This window comes from Synchiropus splendidus, chromosome 1 (assembly GCF_027744825.2).
Source record: "Synchiropus splendidus isolate RoL2022-P1 chromosome 1, RoL_Sspl_1.0, whole genome shotgun sequence".
NCBI lineage: Eukaryota > Metazoa > Chordata > Actinopteri > Syngnathiformes > Callionymidae > Synchiropus > Synchiropus splendidus.
In genome coordinates, this window is record NC_071334.1 from 58,554,671 (window position 1) to 58,574,535 (window position 19,865).

General features: G+C 40.2%; 3 protein-coding genes and 1 non-coding gene across 8 annotated transcripts in view; all 4 read right to left on the minus strand.

The window, feature by feature from the left end:
• Positions 1-479: 479 nt before the first annotated feature.
• Positions 480-6,338, minus strand: thnsl2 (threonine synthase-like 2). 4 transcript variants are annotated; one of them, XM_053883742.1, is made up of 10 exons: positions 6,268-6,338; positions 5,100-5,242; positions 4,025-4,256; positions 3,730-3,924; positions 2,826-2,978; positions 2,520-2,759; positions 1,967-2,115; positions 1,460-1,585; positions 1,193-1,347; positions 482-961 (listed from the first exon to the last, which is right to left on the minus strand). In XM_053883742.1, exons 3-10 carry the CDS (start codon positions 4,245-4,247, stop codon positions 733-735), a joined length of 1,470 nt encoding a protein of 489 aa, XP_053739717.1. In that variant the 5' UTR covers positions 4,248-4,256; positions 5,100-5,242; positions 6,268-6,338; the 3' UTR covers positions 482-732. The 4 variants fall into 4 exon arrangements, with proteins under 4 accessions (XP_053739731.1, XP_053739717.1, XP_053739709.1 ...); XM_053883734.1 differs by lacking the exon at positions 6,268-6,338 and having other exon boundaries at positions 5,100-5,256; XM_053883756.1 differs by lacking the exons at positions 5,100-5,242; positions 6,268-6,338 and having other exon boundaries at positions 480-961; positions 4,025-4,251.
• trnad-guc (transfer RNA aspartic acid (anticodon GUC)) lies at positions 5,614-5,685 on the minus strand. Its single transcript has one exon. It is a non-coding gene; the product is annotated as a tRNA-Asp (tRNA).
• Positions 6,339-6,500: 162 nt separating the features above from the next.
• Positions 6,501-12,143, minus strand: tbc1d13 (TBC1 domain family, member 13). 2 transcript variants are annotated; one of them, XM_053884212.1, is made up of 12 exons: positions 12,000-12,143; positions 10,703-10,776; positions 10,588-10,628; positions 10,383-10,444; positions 10,115-10,214; positions 9,615-9,697; positions 9,380-9,539; positions 8,197-8,407; positions 7,947-8,110; positions 7,358-7,455; positions 7,191-7,248; positions 6,501-7,084 (listed from the first exon to the last, which is right to left on the minus strand). In XM_053884212.1, exons 1-12 carry the CDS (start codon positions 12,020-12,022, stop codon positions 7,019-7,021), a joined length of 1,140 nt encoding a protein of 379 aa, XP_053740187.1. In that variant the 5' UTR covers positions 12,023-12,143; the 3' UTR covers positions 6,501-7,018. The 2 variants fall into 2 exon arrangements, with proteins under 2 accessions (XP_053740187.1, XP_053740181.1); XM_053884206.1 differs by having other exon boundaries at positions 7,358-7,518.
• Positions 12,144-12,825: 682 nt separating this feature from the next.
• The window catches only part of megf10 (multiple EGF-like-domains 10), a 29,212-nt gene continuing 22,172 nt past the window's right edge, over positions 12,826-19,865 (minus strand). The window contains exons 15-25 of the mRNA XM_053879170.1: positions 18,448-18,582; positions 17,621-17,749; positions 17,335-17,463; positions 17,083-17,211; positions 16,889-17,017; positions 16,596-16,820; positions 15,656-15,771; positions 15,452-15,575; positions 15,333-15,377; positions 15,041-15,250; positions 12,826-14,932 (exon numbers count right to left, since the gene is read on the minus strand). Coding sequence (XP_053735145.1) covers positions 14,781-14,932; positions 15,041-15,250; positions 15,333-15,377; positions 15,452-15,575; positions 15,656-15,771; positions 16,596-16,820; positions 16,889-17,017; positions 17,083-17,211; positions 17,335-17,463; positions 17,621-17,749; positions 18,448-18,582 — 1,523 coding nt within the window. The 3' untranslated portion in view covers positions 12,826-14,780. The remainder of the gene's footprint in view (positions 14,933-15,040; positions 15,251-15,332; positions 15,378-15,451; positions 15,576-15,655; positions 15,772-16,595; positions 16,821-16,888; positions 17,018-17,082; positions 17,212-17,334; positions 17,464-17,620; positions 17,750-18,447; positions 18,583-19,865) is intronic.

The following is a 19,865-nucleotide window of genomic DNA, read 5'->3' on the forward strand; positions in this document are numbered from 1 at the left end:
TTGTTAACGAGTCAAAAACGCACAAGAAATCACAACGGTATCTATATTCAAGTTTTTATATCACCTTATTCAAACTGAAGCTCTTTTAATGTTTTGAAAATATTTGTATAAGAATTTCAAGTACATTCAGAGTAGTGGAAACCCTGGTCATTGTGTAGCAAAAAACAGCTGCTATTGTTTGCTTTTGTTCAGGGATTCCTCCATGTTTGTTGTTGTCCTAGCTGCGACATGTCTTGTGCATCAGTGTGATCAGTGGACCAGGAACTGCTGCACTTACAAAGGGTCTGTGTTGTCGGGAGAGCAAATTGTTAAATGAAATTAAAAAAATTAAATGCCATTAAAATATTTTAACACTTTTTTTTGCTGTAATTAATTAATCGTAATTAACTCGTTAATGTCCCAACACTAATATATATATTATTTTTTAATAACTCAGAATATGAAGTGAAGTGTAAAATGCATGCCCCGATCTCCTTTTAAGAAAGCACAATTGAAATAATCACAAATGTAACATTAACATATTGTTTGTTAACTAACATTTTTCTGATGGAAATTAATGTTTTTGAATCTTCACAGACACAACAAATTGATTTATTGATTCTTTTTAGATTTTTTTGACTAGATACAGACATCATTAAAGTGTAACAAATCAACTATAGAGACAAACAGCAAAAAATTAGTCATTTAATGATCTTCAGACAAACTCACTACTCAATTTGCTGATTCACCGTTTTATTGAGTGTAGAAAGACACCATGTTCTTCCTGGCCAGGTCAAGAGCCTGGAGTGTTTCTCTCAGTCTCTGTTCCCAGTCATCGCACCACTTCTCACTTCGCTCCAGGTTCTGATAGCGAGTGGGTAACTTATCTAAGTGGCAAACCTCCTCAAACTGATCAAAGGTCAGCCCAGCCTTCTGAACTGCTTCCTGAAACTTGGCTGGAGACGCTGTGGCAATGTAACATCTGGAACAGAGGTCGGATTAGGCAGAACAAACATGTGACATCACACATTTCTTTCTTCAAATACATGTCCACTTTGACACTGCTGATCCGACAGGCTCCAAAAAAGCACCTTTATTCAACAAACTTAACTCAGGATGTAAACAGTAAAACTTAATCACATAATACCAGGGCATTTGTTGTCAACAATATCGTCACCTCTTCACAAGGTTAAAAAGAAAAATGTTTGGTTACCTCCTGAGCCCAGGGTTGTGAGGACAGTGGTAGTGATGCCAGACGCCCACAGCTGTATGTGGACACACAAGGTACTGGTTCTCCTCCCAGCATCTCCTCATGATCTCCAGGATCCCTTCATTATTCACTCTGCCAGTCGACATAACACTGGACAACTGCAAATGTGCAAGTATGTGTGATCATTTAAATATAAAAATAAAGATGTTAGACTAAAGACATAAAAACAACAAGACAACAAAAAGAGGATGAAAAACAGACTATTCTTACAAGTGTGTGAGTATTTTTTGGCAGGATGGACGTATGTGTGCGTTGAAACTCCTCCATCATCTTCCTTACAGACGAACCATCCCCTCCCAACAGCAGCCAGAACACACGCTCCATGTTGTACGGGTCCTGCAGGGAAAGACATCATACTCAGCAACAGAGAGCTTCGTCTGCTTCTAGAGTTGCGTTTAAAAATATATCACAAAGAAAATTTATATTTTAAGTAACCTTCTTTAAGTAAGTCTTCTTTAAACCAGATAAAGGTGCAAAAAAGTGTTTTGAAGATATTGATAACATTTATCATTTGTTCAGAGAGTCAAAGTGTATTGAGTAGAGTAGCTGAATGACTCGCATCTTTACAAGTAAAAAATAGATCCAGAGACGATCGATCTAGAAACTAGTAAGTAAAAAATTATTTTTTTGCTGGAGTGGTTACAAAAGTATGAATGGTGAGATTTAAAAAAGCTGCCTATTACACTCTTGTCGTGTTTTACTGTATTAGGGAACTACCTGGATGTCGATGGCAGACGCCAGAGTTTGTTTGACCTCAGCAGCCATGGAGAAGTCACCTGAGGTCACGGTCCGATGTACGATGTCATTAGAATTCACCATAGCGACCAGCTTCAGAGGAACACCCATCTGTTTCACGATACACCCAGCTGTGATACAAACACAGAAAACGACAAGATCAGGAACATATCGATGACCAATTAAATCTGCTCAGAGCATAACGTCATCAACAAATGTCTTTCAGTCTGTGATCGTCAGTACTTTGTCATGTTTAGGAGTGATCGCCTGTCGCCATTCAAACCCCATGTTCTATCTTACTGCTATGAGGAATCAGGTTTTTGTTCCGAATAGCTGGAACTGAAAAGCAGGTGATGGCAGGTGAACTGGGTTTCTTTAAAATTGTGACAAACTCTAATGTGTTCAGTCAAGAGAGCTCCACTTGGAGTCAACAGCTGAGGCATGTCCAGTCAACAGAATGTGCAGGGTGATAACACAGGCAACCAAGAACACAATCATTTTTATCATTCTTGTATCAATTTAATGTCCTACCAACCTGCAATGTTGCCAGCTCCTCCAGTGGGCACCACCACTTCCAACTCGGGCAGAGCCGAGTCAGTGCCCGTCTGCTCCACACCGCTGAGCTGCAGGTAGGCAAAGATGAAGTGGGCAAGCTGGATCATAACTCGAGACCAGTTGACCGAATTAAGACTGATCAGTCCGTGAGTCCGGACGAGATCCTGGTCAGCGAACAGACGGCGCAAGGCTTGGTCGATGTCATCAGAGGAGCCGTCAGCTGCGGACACAGTACTAGTGAGTAGATGCTGAATGTCAGGAAAATATGAGCAACTATGAATTTCACCTGCAAACACATGGACGTTGTCGTCCAGGCAGGTGATCATGTGTTTCTCCTGCACTGGGGTCACTCGTCCACGTGGGTAAATCACCACCACGTCCAGCCCGGAGAGACCTTTGGCACTTTGTATGGCCGAGCCTCCAGTGTCTCCTGATGTACCTGCCAAACAACCCAAAGCAACATACCGAGATGTAAATAAAGGTTTTTCAGAAGCACTCATTGCACATAACTTTCCCAGGAACCGGTCAGATCTGCACCCCAATCTCAATAATGTGTTCCTCATAATGTCTATTTTTAATCTGTCTGTCTTAAACAACTTCTTTCTTGGTTCATGGAACAAACTCTTGCTCGAATTTCTTTTGTAAACCCTAGTGTTGTGGTTCAGTTTTTGATGTGACAATAAATAAGTAATTATTTTTTTCTGACTGGTCAGAAATGTTTTAAAATGTTGCACATGACATGGTAAATATTTTTCCCACTTACACATTTTTATTCAGTTTTTCCAATTTTCTCAACATTTTGCATCAAGTGTATCTTTTCTTTTATTTTTTTCTTTTGTAAATTTCATGAACATGACTTGCACCTGGTTCTATTGCTGGCTGGACTTTTATAGAAAAGTTTGTCATCAGACAAATATCTTTGCAATGATCACATGGTTTCATGTGATTACATGAGGTTTTGGTTTGTTTATGTGTAAGTAGATGAAATATGGTTGTTGAGAAAGGTGGGCCCCGAGATCAAAAAGGTAAAGAACCCCTGCTTTAGGACATTGAGCATATTCACCTTAAAGTAAAGATTTCATGTGATCTGCTCCACTGAATAAATGTATCACATGCAATCACTAAAAACAATTGTTTCAAAACATATGATTATCATTAATGCCTTGTATTTTTGAATGTGATTTGTGTACCAACGAGGACAGTAGCTCGACGTTGCTGTTTCTGCAGGAAGTAACTGAGGAAGCGCACAGTGCAGGTCATAGCCAGGTCCTTGAATGCCAACGTGTCGCCGTGAAAGAGCTCCAGGATTGAAAGTCCATCCTTGAGCTCCACCACACGCACCACCTCAGGTACAGAGAAGCCAGAGAGAGCTGCCCCCACCAGAGCTGAAAAAGAGTGCTGAATCTCAATTGGTTTGGGTCAGAGGGCATTCACTAGACTCCAGTGTGAGGATAAACCCACACTCAGGTACCTACGACAGCCTACCCTGCAGGTCCTCTCTTGGAATCGACTGTGTGGGGATGAAGAGTGAGGCAACCTCCACAACTATCTGTGTGTAGGACAGGCCTCCCCATCTCCTCAGAGTGTCAGGGGCCAGTGTGGGAACATTCTCTGGCATAAACATCCCTCCATCAGAAGCAAAGCCAGAGAACAGCACATCCTCAAAGTCCCTTCCATGGACCTCACCACGAGTGCTGCAGAAGAGCATTGAATGTATCTGCAAAGTAACGCATTAGTTAATAATATAAAAACACTGTAATAAGTGGTAAATTTCATTCTAAACAGAAATAACTTTTGGTCTTACGAGAAAAAAAATTATTGTGTGTCAACTCATTCAATTAATTTGTTGGGGTAAATAAGTGGTAACATAAGTCCAAGACTGTATATCTATTATTAGTTCCATTTAAGCCTTTGGACTTGTGTCCCGTGGCTTCTCATTTGTGTTCAGATATTGACAGATCTTATGACCATTTTTTAAAAACCTGCATTTGAGTGCCATTATGGGAAGCTAAATACACCAAGCGACCATCGCCTCAGTTCTGATCCAATCAGCGTTTTGCAAAAACTAAAGAGTTACTTTCATTAGTGTGAAAGTCGGTAGTAAAATAGCGCAAAGAGCATTTGGGTTCCCCTCCTAGCCACAGGGTGGCGCTTTGACACCCTATTAAAATGTGCAATAAATACTCGGCCTATACAAAAAGCTCACTGTAATCAAAATGTTGCAATTGTAAGAAATTATAAGTAAATGATAATATTTTATCCAGTGTCAATGCAAAAGGATAGCTGTCCCAACAAGCTTTTTCAACTTTTCATTTTTTTTAACTGATAAACCTTCATATTTCTGACATATGGCGGAGACCATGAAACACCTTCGTAGAAATGGTAATAAAACTCGCATAATGCATAATGTGTATGAAAATATGAGACACTGCGAACACAGTTGACACAGTCCTCACGGTCCCCATAAATCCAAAGTAACAGTAATAAAGCTACACTAATTCATCGTACTTAATAAATACTGTCAACAACAGTATAGAAATAGTATCAACAGAAGACTGACCGGTTTTCAGAGCGTTGCACAGTTCGATGCACCCGCTGCTGCTTCTCATTTGATGAGCCAACACACAGCAGTCCAGAACCACAGGACTCTGAAACACCTTTGAAACGTTTCTATCTAGTGTCGCCTTCTCTCCAAACGGAATCCTGGAAGCAGGAAGTGTGTCTTAATACCGACTCCCAAATATCTGCGCATGCTCAGAAGCCAGTGATGGACCGCCGCCACCACCCGATCCCCCAATATTCATTATCCCACGTTCGCACGACACGTACGATGTATTTTTAAAATGTGATGTGTTTTCATTTTATTTTCAAAATGGTGGCACCCAAAGTTCAAAAAGAAATCGATCGTTTCATGTAATTCTCATTTCTGTTTATCCACCATATGTGGGTTGACAGATACGGCGCTGTTAGGAGAAGGCCTCCTATATCAGGAATCTCAATATCGACATTATCAACAGTAATTCAATGGACACTTTATAAATGTCGAAAGAAAAGTGTCGTCAAAATGAATTAGTCTCCCCGTCGGGGAATCGAACCCCGGTCTTCCGCGTGACAGGCGGAGATACTGTCCACTATACTAACGAGGAAGTACTAATCACCCTCAAGTTACTAATTATAAAATCATTTGTTTCTAAAGGACCACAAAAATTATTTACGAATACTTTTCACCGTGAACGCCGCGAGACGCTCAGTTTCAATACATTAGCCACGTATGGTGACAGTAGAGTGAGCTCTGGAATTATATCTTCTGGCCTTACACTCTCCCTTCTGTTGATACTTTTAAGACTAAACTTAAGACCCATTTGTTTCTCCAGGCATTCTAACCTCAGCAGATAGTGGAGTGTTTTAACTACCTTGTTCATGTTACCTTCATCAGTCTATTCAATTATTTGTGAAGCACTTTGTGACTTCCTTTGTCTGTGAAAGGCGCTATATAAATAAACTTTGCTTGCTAAACCTATCTTGTACATCCTCCCAACTCTCACCAGTCCTTCTCATCTCCTGTATCAGATCTGTAAACATCATCGTGCTATCCATCTACTTCTTTCACCCAGCACTTCCATGACATAACCATAACCATAACATTCAAACATGTTCCCCATCCTTCCTCTCTACGGCCACACCATGAGTCAGGCCTACCTAACCTCCAACTGGTACTCATTTCTTACCTCATCCTTCCTTGTCACTCCCATTGAAAACTAAACCTTTGTCAAAGCTACTGCATGGTTAATGTTGGCATTGCCTCAACATATCCCAAAAGATCAGCTCGGTTTGACAGCTCTTCTTGAAGAATCAGTAAACATTATTTAGCCAACAGGGGAAACATAACTTCCACTCCTGGAAGACAGCGGATTTTCCACAACAGTCACAAAATAATGTTTTTACAAGAACATGAATTTATTTCAATCCAACGTAGGACAAAAAAAGGCACACTGTTAAAAAACAAAAGTACTTCATCCTGAATAGCACTCAAACGTTTTACTATGTTTTCATTTGGAAATACTGACTCCAGTTTCACAACATTGCCATACAACGAAGGTAAATAGAAATTACAATAAAAAATTTGATTAAAAACATAAAAAAGACAAACATGCAACTCATTCTGCCGCAGAAGGACTTGTTTAAGATGTCGGCTCCGATGTATGTTTCTGGAATGTTTTAAACAACAAAAGCTGACTGGCTGTGTAGCTGTGACTTGGCTCCGGCTGCCACTGATGTCTTGGTGTCTCCATGGGAGAGATGATTCACCAGCGGGAGAAAAACGACCAACTCCAGTTAACTTCAGATGTGGAGTTCAAAAGCAGCACATATGCCCAGGCTTCCATTCTCCTAGTGTTTTTTTGAATTATACATTTATTTTTAATGCTCACATCTCCTCTGACCACAATGTGCAGAGGATGCAGGAGAAAAATGAGCAGGCTAAGGGTTGTCCCGCAGTTCTTTGGCTTTAGTCAAAATGGTGTGTACATCTGAGATGGGGTAGTCCTTGTGCACAAGAAAGGAAAACATTCAGAGGTTTGACTGATTCATGACAGCTTCATCATGCTTGGTGGCTGGTGCATTTTGAAGAGCAACTTCAGCACATGCTTACCTGCAGCAATCTCATGTTGACAGTGAAATCTCCAGCCAGCAAATGATCTCGGATGAGTCTGCAGATAGAGGAGAACTCTGGGTGAGACAGCAGGTCTGCAGAATCCTCTCAGAACAGCCAAGAAGAGGAAACCAATTCAGCCTTAGGAAACAACGTGAAGAGCTTACATGAGCATCGCACAGCAGACAAGAATGAGGAAGTGGAAGCGGTCCTGGTCAGAGAACAGAGTGTCCCAGATGCGGATGACATCTGGCAGGAGGAACTCCTGAGATAACAGCAGGGTGAGCCAGCGGAAAGTGAAATACTGAGGTTTGATATTCTGCTCCTCCTATTAGTAAGAAAGCAGAATTAAAGTGGGGAAAACTTTTCGCGTCAAACAGGTAATCAGACAGACGTTCACTTAACTCAAGTCGATAAAATTGTAAGAAATCTGTTTAAAATTGACTTTTTAATTATGTGAAACCTTTGAAGTCACTGATCCCAAATTCACCAGATATTATTGGCCAGTCAACATTCATTAACACCCTCATGCAGTTTGAATGGTTAACTCATCCTTGTTCTTTGCTTTGAAAGAAGCTTATAGACCCCATCTGACCAGCAAAATTTTCTCATGAATATTGCACATGAATGTTGCGTCAAAAAAAAGTGTACCTAAAACATGCATGTACATTGCATCGCAAGATAAAGACAGTGTCATCAGGGACAAAAGGGTTTGAACCATTTTTCATTCAGGTCTAATCAATGTAACAATCATACCAGTTTGTGGTAAAGCTCCAGGTCTTTGTCCTTCAGCATGGAATACACACTCTCCATCTTGTAAGTGATTCCACACTGGGAGTCGTCCAGGCTCTTGATAAAGTTATCTCTGTTCTCTGACATCAGGTTTGTGAAGCAAAAGAATGTATCTGCCTCAGCATGTTCTGCACGAGAAAAAAACAAATCAAAACCTTTACCCTGGATATTTTCATTCACTCATTTTTAGGTACGATTTGTTCTGCTGACTTGCCTTTCCATTCGCTGTTGGGGTCTGTGGCAAATGTGTAGTAAATTGGACCCACGATCTCATTCATGCCCTGGACATAAGCGATGCCAGGATTGAGTTTGGCATAGATGAAGAGAATCCGCTCCACCACTTCCCAATGTGCCTCAGTCCCATTGGGCAACACCTCATATTCATTGGAGGGATACAGGTTCAAAGACTTTCCCGGGGAACTGACCTGGGGGATAAAAACAGGAGGGGTGACTCATCGAATCATGAGTGACCACATTATCAACTTGAAGTTGAATCTGTACACATAAGCTTAAACATCAGGGTGAAAGAGCTCGACTGATGAGCAAACTCTTGGCTGAATTACATGCACAGAACAACATTTTTGTGCTTCTATCCTCAAGTTTTTGAAACTAAAATTCATCATTCATCAACCCATTGTCATTTAGTCTGCTTCATCACAGGTGTTTTGGTCATGGTCCACACTGAATATTGGTGCACCTGGTGACCTGGTGGTATAGTCATGAATTTGCTACATCCTAATTTGGGTAAAATAAAATAATGACTAAACACATTTGAAAAAACACATAGAGGAACAATAACATGGGAGGAATTCTGACTAATGGTTTGTGTATACAGCATGTGAAAGCATAGCTGAAAGAGCTAATGAAAATGGCAGACAGACTTCACGTCACCAAGGCTGCACTCACCTGCACTGACTTGAAGGGAAAGCAATACTCCGACAGAGTCAAAAAGAATGTTCATAGAGGCACACAGTGTTTCCACTATTCCGAATGGACTTGAAATTCTTACAAAATCGAAATTCTTATACAAATATTTTCAACACATTAAAAGAGCTTTAGTTTAAATAAGGTGATATAAAAACTAGAATATAGCCACCATTGTGATTTATTGTGCTATTGTCAAACTGATGCAAAATAAACAATATTTTGTTGTTTAAATGTATGTATGGCTCCATCATTTGATTCAGTCATATACCAAATTAATTCAAATCGATAAATGTGGCTTCTTGTGGGAAATATTCTTAACGCATTAAACTGCACAAATTTCTAATTAACTAGAAATTCTTAATTCTTTAATCAAATCCCACCCCTAGTAAAAATACATTCAAACTGAACAGAACTATCCGAACAAAGGACAACAGAAGACAGACCCCGAATTTGAATAATTTGGGACTCACATTAGTGACTCCGCTACGGTTGCGATTTACAGTCTGGGCCTTCAGTGTGGTTTGCTCTACTCGACGACGCAGTGTCTCATAATCATTCTGGGGGTCCAGAATCAGCTGGCAGGGGTAGTCGGTGGGACGCTGGAAGAAGGCCATGTCTGGATATAAGCGCCTGTAGACTCACAGAAAAAAAGTGTGAATTTCTCTTGGCACGTTTTGAAATGATTCAAATTCAACACATACACACCTCACATCCTTGTCAATCTGAAGTAGGATTTCATTGTCCTTGAAGTAGGTGTTCCACCTGCTGTCTGGGTTTGGATTCAAAGGCTAGGAGAGTAAATGATATTCATGCAGAGATTAAAATGTTGCCACTTGTGTTTAATGACAGCTGATATGCCTTTGTCATTTTAAAAATAAAGATACCCTGTAAAATATGTGATATAATGTATGGCTCCTACTTTGAAACAGCTTCATGTCATTTTAAAGGAACATTCTAATATATCCTGTTATCAACCAAACAGCCCGGGGCACGAACAAAACAAGCTATGTCAACAAAGCACATAATGTGCTCATATAACAAACGATTCACAAGTTAGTTACATGAAGAACGTTACTGGGAAAAGTTATTTTCACTTTGGTACAGTACATTCTTCACTCCATTAACTGTAACAGCAGATTTTGGGATTCGATTTTATCTCTAATATGGATGAAATAAAAGCAGAAGAAACTCCCTGCCATACTCACATGATCCTCCATTGTCACATCTTCTCTGGACAAACCAAGGTTAGCTTTTGCTATTCCTGGCTGGATGATCATCTCTTTCAGGAACTGGGAGTAAACCTCTCTGTCAGTCATAACATATGAACGTTTTTAGAAACATATCTAACCGCAGCATCTTGGAAAGCTTCCGAAACACTGTCGACAAATATTCACAGTTTCCATATACAACAGTAAATGTTCAGTAAATGTTATTTGCAGGTGCTTTGGTGTGCACAGCAAAACAACAGTGTACCTCTCCTTCTTCAAGAAAGAATCCCATAGTGTCTGATCCAAAGGGAGGTAGTTAAGAAGGACCTGTGAAGAGTGAAATCAAAATCAAATAAGGGCTTGAACATCGTCTGTATTGATAGATTAATTAGTAGAATAGAATTGTGAAGCTTTTTTTCGATGCCAAATTCAAATGTTCCACCATCCACCGCAGGTGTTGACGTACTAACCTTCCAACAAAGTGCCCGGATTCCTCCTTCAAATGGGACTCCTGCACATTAAAGATGAGGAGTTAGACAATAAATTGGGAGATGATGATTGATGATTAAAAATGATGCATTGTACCATTGAAGCAGAGCTCTCTAAGTGCCTTCAGGTTGATGTGCTCTTCACTCAAGGCCACTTTGAATTCCTGTATTCTGGAAGAAGGACAAAGTCTTGGTGAGAATAATACTTATCTTACTGAAAATCCTTAAAAACACTATAATACTTAAATACACACAAAAAGCATACAGTGTTGATGTATTGGAACAGCAAGCGTCCTCAGAGTAAGCGTGCGTAACTAACTTATCACAAAAAACATATTATGCCATTAGACATTTTCCAATACCGATTTTGAGTAACATCGAGGTAAGTTACGGTACAAACACATACTCCAGACATTTTAGGCTTTTGTTGTTAAAGACTGCTTCATACAACAACGTCAACATCAAATAAATGTATGAATGCAAGAGGCAATATTTTAGTCACTTTCAAAAAAGGTATTCCTGCTTCAACTCTTTTACACTCAAGAGAGTTCAGGTCAATCATGACTTGTGAAATACACAGTTTAATAACTGTGCATTAAATACTAAATAAACTATGACTGGAAATTTTGTTTCATACATGTACAGGTATGTCACAAAATAAATAAGGTGGCCACTTGTTATTTAAAATTCGTATTCACTACTGAGTATACTAATAGCTGGACGTTTATGTAGTAGTATTTTGAAAGACTTCAGTGTTAAATGAATAAAAAACAAATACACACAATAAAATGCATATCGTGTCCTCAGTGTAAGTGTGTAACTAGCTGTATCCCTCCACCCAAATTTTATCACATTATGGCATTAGACATTTTTTAATACCTATTTTGACATGGCTTTTGTTGTTGAAGACCGCTTACTAGTTAGAATATCATTTCACACAGCTGCTCATTCAAATTGATATACATTACTATGACAGCGTATACGGCAGAGGGAAGCCAACAGCCACAATGACGAGAAAAGACGTTCAAGCTCGTCTTCATCCCGTGTTGACAGAATATCAGAGTCAGCAGGTTTATCCAGCTGAGGCTGAGCATTGTTAGCCAGGAAGTGCCCCAGTCAGGTGATGCGCTACACCTCAGCTAGCCTGCAAAACCTGGCAGATTCTATCACATTTTAGTGAGTGAAAATGACAAGATCGCCGTGTTTTGTCAGATAATAAAACTGTTTGTTTTTTTTAATTCAACATCGTTTATTTATCTGGTAACAATCGGCTAGAAGCTAAGCCGTTATCTTGTTAGCAACGGCTAATGGAAGACAGTTGTGCGTGAAAGATGCTACACACTGAATCTCGTCTGTCAACGTAATTAAACAGCAAGCGGTCAGCAGTTTCATACCTGTTTTTGTAGGCCGTGGACATGTCTGGAAAACGAGCGATGCAGTCTTTCGGCAATTTCCAAAACGGTTATGTTGTGTTTGCAAAGTCTCATATGTCTGTTGGAAGTCTTCTGTCACTTCCGCCAGTGCTCGCGGAGAACAAGAGTTCGCCTCGAAGGTTTTCTGACAGCAATGCGTGACCATACTGTAAATCGTATGAATCTATTTATCTTTTATTTGTCTTAATCTAGTCTTTTAAAACGTACTTATTTTATCATATTTATTTTATTTATTCATCATAAATTGTGATCGTTCATCCCTGTCATAAAATTGTAGAGCACTTCCTTCCAGGGTACTGGCCAGTCTTAAATATCCATTCAAAACAATTTAGCATGTATTCCGCTGTGAGGCATGGTATAATACACTTTTCTGCAGTGATGTAGTAATGTACATCATACTATATACGGAAGACTGGAATGACCTTTACATTTGCATCATGTCAATCAAGATTAAAAATCCAAGCATTGATTCAATATTGAATGTGCTGTCTAATAAAGTTACTGCTCAAAAATTAATATCGCATTTACCTAGCAGAAAGTATGTATGAGACTAACACTATATGACAAAATCATTTTATTCAGGAGTATACACAGACAGATACAAATAAAAAAAAATGTTGTCATTTTAAAGTTTACAAAGTATGCAGGTGCCAAGGTTAAATGGTATTTTAGAAGTGTCATGTTTCAGCAATCACCATAAGACATTACATTATAAGCACAAAACTCTGAGTGATCAGAAGGAAATATAACTACATTCTGATTTATTACATCAAACATCAGATGTGTGTTAGAGAAAATTAGACAAAATGTGTTGTTGTTTTTTTCAGCAATACTGATGATATATTTACAATATTCTACCTTATTGTCGTTGAACAAGTTTACTTTTATCCCAGGGTTAGAAGAAATACGATCACAAAGCTGTCAAAAGATACAATTTTACAGTATTGAAAACATAAATAATATTAGCTGTTCAAAAAGCCAAAGTCCAGCTCGAGCTTCCTTTTCACTACACAGATGGGCCACTTTCAATTGCACAGCAACACATTGTTATCTATTGGGTTACAATATTGTGTGTTTTTTTCTGTGACATTTAGAGGGTGAATGGTGATGCTTTAGCAGTGTGACTACATCTGAAAGTTCAATTATGAGAAATCATCTTTAAAAGATGAATTGTACTTGAAGCAAAATGTAGGATGTAGACAAATGACAGGTAATTATTTTCATACTTCAATTCTATTCTCAATGTTTAGAGTATTTGGTGATGATTTGAAATGGTTTTAAAAAAGACAATTGCTTGTGACAACATGTTATCAGTTGCACGATATACATCAAAATGTGCATCAGTGTTCTTCATACTTAAAATCACTTCTACTAGTTTAATACTTAACTAAAAAAGGGATTGCTTTTCCATTTACTTTGGGTGTGCTGAATTCATACAGTATAATAACCTTTTTAAAAAAAGGTTATTACCTTATTCTGCACCCAATTAACTGCTCGAACATCTAATGTGCTCAACATGCAATTACACAGGCAAATACAACTTCATATATTTGTTTAACATCAAATAAATGTGGGAATGCAAGTGCCAGTTTTAGTTTTGCTTTCAAAAAATGTATTCCTGCTTCATCTCTTTGTACTGAAGACAGTTCAGATTCAGGTCAATCATTAATGACTCGCGAAATACAGTTTACCAACTAAATAAGCCTTGACTGGAGTATTAGCTTCATATGTCACGAAATAAATAAGGCAAGCACTTGTTCATCACTGAGTATACTAATGACTGGACGTTTGTGTTGTAGCGTGTTGAAAGATTTCAGCGTAAAATGAAGCCAGACTGGGAGCTGGGAATGGGTTGTAAAACTAGAAGTGAAGGACTTCTGGCTCACAAGGCCCTGGTTATGTGACCTGTTCCGTGTCTTTATGCAAGCAGAAGCTCAACAATCAAAACCGCAAAATCAAAACACTGCGCACACTGAGTTAAGAATATCGGTACCTTGTCTCGTCTCACATCCCACACAGTCACGAGTAATTGTGAGAGAGTTTAGACATTTGTCACCTCTTCAAAAGCTCTGCACTGGACTTCAGGTGTAAACTACTGCTATCACTTGTACACACAACTTTGGTTAACTCAACAACTCTTTGACTCCAGCTGCTCCAAGCAGATTGGCCTCTCCTTTTCATACAATAACAGTGATTGATTACACAGAGGAAAGCAAAAGGCAAGAGTGGGAACTTTTCTAAATTCAATCAATTTCAAGTCAAAAATATTTATGTGGGAGCTGATTTTGAAACGTGATATAGGTGGAATATATTTGATCTCAAGATCACACAGGAAAACATGTCAAAACAGGCTCTCAAAACTGATTCTATCCATGCTTCAGAAAACGAATACAAAAATAGATGTTTGTATTTGAACGTTTTAAGGCCTCAGTAAGCTATAGTTCAGTGCTACATGATAGAATGTCGCCACTTCAGTGGCGCTTTCCTGCAGAGATTATGAAATGTTCCACTCTTCTCCAGAAGATGGCAGTGATGAGAAAGTCTTTGTTGCTAGTGGTGCTGCAATAAAGCCTTCTTAAGTGCAATGATCCAGGCGGGAGACAAACTGCATCATTCAACAACATCTTCAAGTCCAACCCACTCAGTTCCAGCCATTTAGTAAAGTTTGTTTGGACGAGTGGGGTCAAGAGTGTCTGTGCCCACATTGTCCGGTGCTAGTTACTGCACCAGGTTTCTCTGCATTTATTCACTGTCCACATCCTGGTGGTCTGAGGTCGGGCTGTCTCTGGGTGGCAGCAGGTCATAATGGCATGGAATTCGGCTGTTTCTTGGAAGGTCGTAGGGGTCTTGGCCACAGCAGCTTCCAGGGATGGAGATGCTGCTGATGGTGGGCTCTGCAAGACAAGGACGATCCAGTTCACTCTATGTCTAGCTTACTAACTAATATAAGTGAAAAGTTTTATTTTATTTTATAATTTTTTTTATGAAAGTTAATTCCTCACCAACTTCGTAGACATTCTTGTTGTTGGTGTCACCGTCATTGCTGATCTCGGCATACGGCGAATCCCGCCTGGCAGGTGACTTCATCTCCACGTAACCACACTCTGTATTTTTGCTTGTGAGTATCGGAGGGTCCTTGATGGTGGCGTAGGGGTTTTCAGAGCTGTTGAGGGATGAAGAGCTGGCGTGGTAGGGTGCATCTTTCACCAGTTCTGAAGGCATAAAGCAGAAGACACAGTGAAAAAAACATGACAGCGCAGCATGTCATTGATCTAGAATTTCATAGACCCGTACCTCTCATTGACTTCCCCATATATCGCCGGTCAACTCCGTACGCACCTGATGCACAACAATGGAAATGTTTTTAGCCACCAGTTGTGCACACAGGTGAAGAACTTTAATCTGAACCTCACCTAAATCATTGAAGCGGTCGCCGTGTTTCCAGTCTGCAGGCAGCGTCCCCGTGTGATCAGCCAACGGGTATCTCTTCCTCTGATCCACGTTCTTCAGGTTCACAAACATCTGATTGTTCTTGGCCTGAAAATGACATTTCAAGCAAAACGCGTGACTCGGTGTAACTGAGGTTTGTCTGCAGGATTCATGTGAGGAAAGCTCACCAGTCCATACGGAGAGCTATCCACGTGTCGCGGGTCCATGCACTGCGTCAGAGTGTGGTAGCTGGGGTTGGAGAAGTAGCTACTGGGGTGGCTGTCACAGGGTGGTGGCCGCACATCTGACCGGGGTGGAAAGCGTGTCAGTTTTAAAACACAAATGTTGTTTGAGTCAAAATGAGTGAGTTTTCTAGTTTCACTGTGGGAACAAACAAATAAACCTTCATCTATGTACTCTCCCTAAAAAAGTCCCAGTCCCCTTATATTCTTTTCCTTTGGCAATTCAGCGTAATCATCATTGACATCGAGTGCTGTGGTTGTTTGGATTTGACGATGGATTAGACAGAATCAATGGAGGACATTTGTTCAGATGTATCTTGGTCATGGGCCTCTATGTTAGCACAGGCAAATCTTGACAATATGGCCACTTGTTCTATGACTCATTCAGTTTTTGGATAATGCAGCCTGCGTCACCCGTTAAGGTTTTGTTGTTTCTCTTTCACTTGTTTTCACCTTTCACCTTGACACTCATATCTCCTTATGTTTACGTTCTGAGAGAACGGTAAGAATTTCACATTGTCACAGCCGCTGCTCTGAAATTTGCTTTGACAATGTTACACACCACTTTGTGTTTACAATAGGCAAATCAAATTATTGACATATCAGCTACTCAGATCTCTGGTTTTTCTCTTCTCTATGTGACATGGAATGGGAGCATTAGGTTGCAATCTTTCAGAAGGAAAGTCTTGGGAAATTCACGCATTTCACATTTTTGTTCTCGATTGGTCTTGACAAAACAATTCCAGAGTCCAAAAAGAGATCAGTAGCGGAGGACATGCTCTTTTATTGGGAGGCCGTTCGAGGGATTCACACGTATAAATACAACTGAAGTCACATAAAGGCAATATTTGTACTCATAGACAGGAAGCATGTGACTTGGCAATACCTGAGACGGTGTAGTCGGCTGTCACCATCATGGCAGGGGTGTAGGTCACTGCCGGCATGGTGGGCTCCTTACCCTTCTGCTTCTTCCGGTAAACAATAAAGAGGAGGAGGAAGAAGAGGCCAAGCAAGACCAGCACAATGATTCCTGCAATGGCTCCAATCTGGTAGGTGTCCACCTGCATGGCAGCACTGGTCAGAGTGTTGAGGCTGCCCACCACGACCGCAGCTGCACGTACGGATGCACAATGTCAGTAAAAACGGTTTGAAACAACAACTTGTACAGCTTTCCCCCACCTTGGTCACAGCGGGCTCCCTTCCAGCCCGGGTTGCAGTAGCAGGTCCCAGTCATGTGATCACAAGTGGAGTTATTGAGACAGTCACACACCTGGCGGCAGCCGTAACCATAGGAACCAGCCGGACACTCTATAATCAGTCAGTTAGTTTAGGCACAGATCCACACTGCAATGCAGTGGAAGGTACGGACATACTTTGCTCACAGCGATGTCCCATGAATCCAGTGCGGCAGGTGCAGTGTCCAGAGATGTGGTCACAGTCTGCTCCATTCCTGCACTGACAGGTCTGGGAACAGTCCTTACCATAAAAGCCTAACGGACAGCCTGCAAGGAAAGATCACATTAGTGACATCAACACACATAATAATTCACTTTATAAGTTATTTGTTTGGTAAATAATAAAAGTGACAATCATAATTTCTACTTGTGTTGTGAATTAACACTTACGTTGTGTGCAGTACAACCCAGTCCACCCCGGAGTGCACTTGCACTCGCCATCATAGGCACTACAGTAAGCACCGTTGTGACAGTTGCATGTGTGGATGCAGTTCGGGCCCCACTGACCAGGTGGACATGCTACAACAGAAGTTAAAGACAATGTTGACACTGGGAAAGTTTACTGGGTCGGGTATAATGTTGACTCCATGGAGCAGCACACACTGCCATACATGGCAAACCACAGTCTAAATGTCTCAGCGTGTATAGTGAATTTCATGTGTGGAATCAGACTCACGCTGAGAGCAGTCACTGCCTATCCATCCTGGGTAGCACTGACAGGACCCGTCGATGGGGTTACAGGTGCCATTGTTCGTGCAGCGACAGCTCCATGCACAGCTCTTCCCGTAGTATCCACTGGGACACACTGAGCAGAAGCCACAAAAATTGATCATACATGGTCAGCACTCATTATTAACAAGAGACACTTTTGACACAATTGCCACCACCTCTTCAACACGATCCTCACTGTGGCCAATGCACCGTCTTCTTGCTATTGCCCACCTGCACCTCCCACCTTCTCCTCACCTGTACTAACCAAGTGTGATTTCCTATTACTTCAACCAAATGCCTCTTCAGCAAGTCTTTACCATCTTTTAATGCAACATTAAAACTGATTTATTTTTTGGGGGAAATCAGACTACTTTTTTTAAAACTGTTAACTATTTCCTGATGTGTTCAAATATTTATTTCCTGTTTCCCTCTGTTTAATTTACTTCCCTTTATCGCTTCTTCTTCCACTTCCACTGTTCATTCATTATCCTGCGTCAATACCTGGCTCATACACACGTGTTTTTGTTCATGTTTTCAAACGTATGATTCACTTTCCATAACTGATTCAAAAGAATCAATAGTTCTGCTATGAACAGTGGAAAAGAATTATTATTCATAATAAAGACACACTCAGTACACAGACAACAAAACACAGTTATGATTATTCTCTCTTGTATTGAATACATTGTCTTTCACATTTTTTTGTGTTGTTATAGATCATCAATGATTAATAATTTCTTCTTTTTAATTTCCAGATTATCGTGGTCAGCATGGATGTGCTGCTGGTCTCACCCTCATTGCACAGCGCCCCCTTGAAGCCAGGCAGACAATCACACTCTCCAGTCACATGATGGCACGGCCCGTTACTGTGGACACACTGTGGACATGTCTGACTGCAGCGATGTCCGAAGTAACCTGGAGAGCAAACTGAAAAAAAAGTGTATTAAATTAGTTTTCTATAACAACTGCTGGGATGATTAGACTACAACAACAGTCGAGATCATCTCAATAATGATTAGAGAAGACTTCATTTGGGAGCTGGCCCACTTCCTGTCAAACACTCCTTGGTTCATAAGCAGAATTAAGGGCAGCTGGGATCTTTTGTGTAATCTTTACCCACTCAGCATCGTCTCAGCACAACAAGAGGACACACACGGACACACTCTGTTTTTCTTTCTGCATCACATCCCCCAATATGGCTCCACAAAGACTGACCTACATTTCGTTGATTGTAAATGAAAAAAAAAACTATCTTCAGCCTCCTTACTGATGGAGCATTTTCTGACTACAGCAAGCCAAAAGAAATAAATACGCAAAATTTACTTTTAAGAAGACTGGACTTTTATTGAATGAAATAAAATCCCAATCCTCTATGTATTCAATTTCCATAACTACTCATCCTGTACCAGTCTACTTTTCATTGAAATTATGTTCTAAATGTGTCAGTAAACACTGACTGCTCTGGTTCAAATCATATTAAAATTTCAACTTTTTGTAATGCTACTCCCATGTAGCGCCGTCTAGTGGCCAACACAAATGCCCTCTTTCATCACATTTGTCCTTTTCACATGTAAAACCAGCCTGTCATCCCACTGGGCTTTTTTTCCTCAATCTATCAGGTGCATATTTTTAAAGATGTCCATGTGAGAGGGACAATCCTGCCTTGGGTTCTCAGTGGCCCAAAGCCTCACTTTCTCAATGTAATGCAAGTTGACCAGCAGCAACTATAATAGACATACAGGCGAAGCTTTTGCCCTGCATCAACCCAAATAATATTCATGCAAAAACAAGCCTTTCTTGGACTAAGGTTATAAATTTCATTAATTTTTCACACCATTTCAATTCTCCACATCTGACCCATATAAAAACAACAAGGCACTAACTGTGATAGTCCACAGCTTTCGAAAAAAAAAAGAATCACTTTTAAATGAGTTGCAATGAAAAGCTGATCCAAACAAAGAGGAGTAAACATCTATAAACTGAGTGTATTTATTTGAATGATTAAGGCAATATCAAGCTATGACGGGGAGATTTCAAATTATAAGAGAATCAATTTCTGACTTTATGAAGTGTGAGAATGACTCTGACCTGAGGAGTCATCTGATTGAGTTTGTCTACTCATACTTCCAGCAGACTCAATTGTAAAATAAGATAATCTAATATTGGTAGAGTGAAACTTGAAGATGTTTTCAAGTGAAATAACAGTTGCT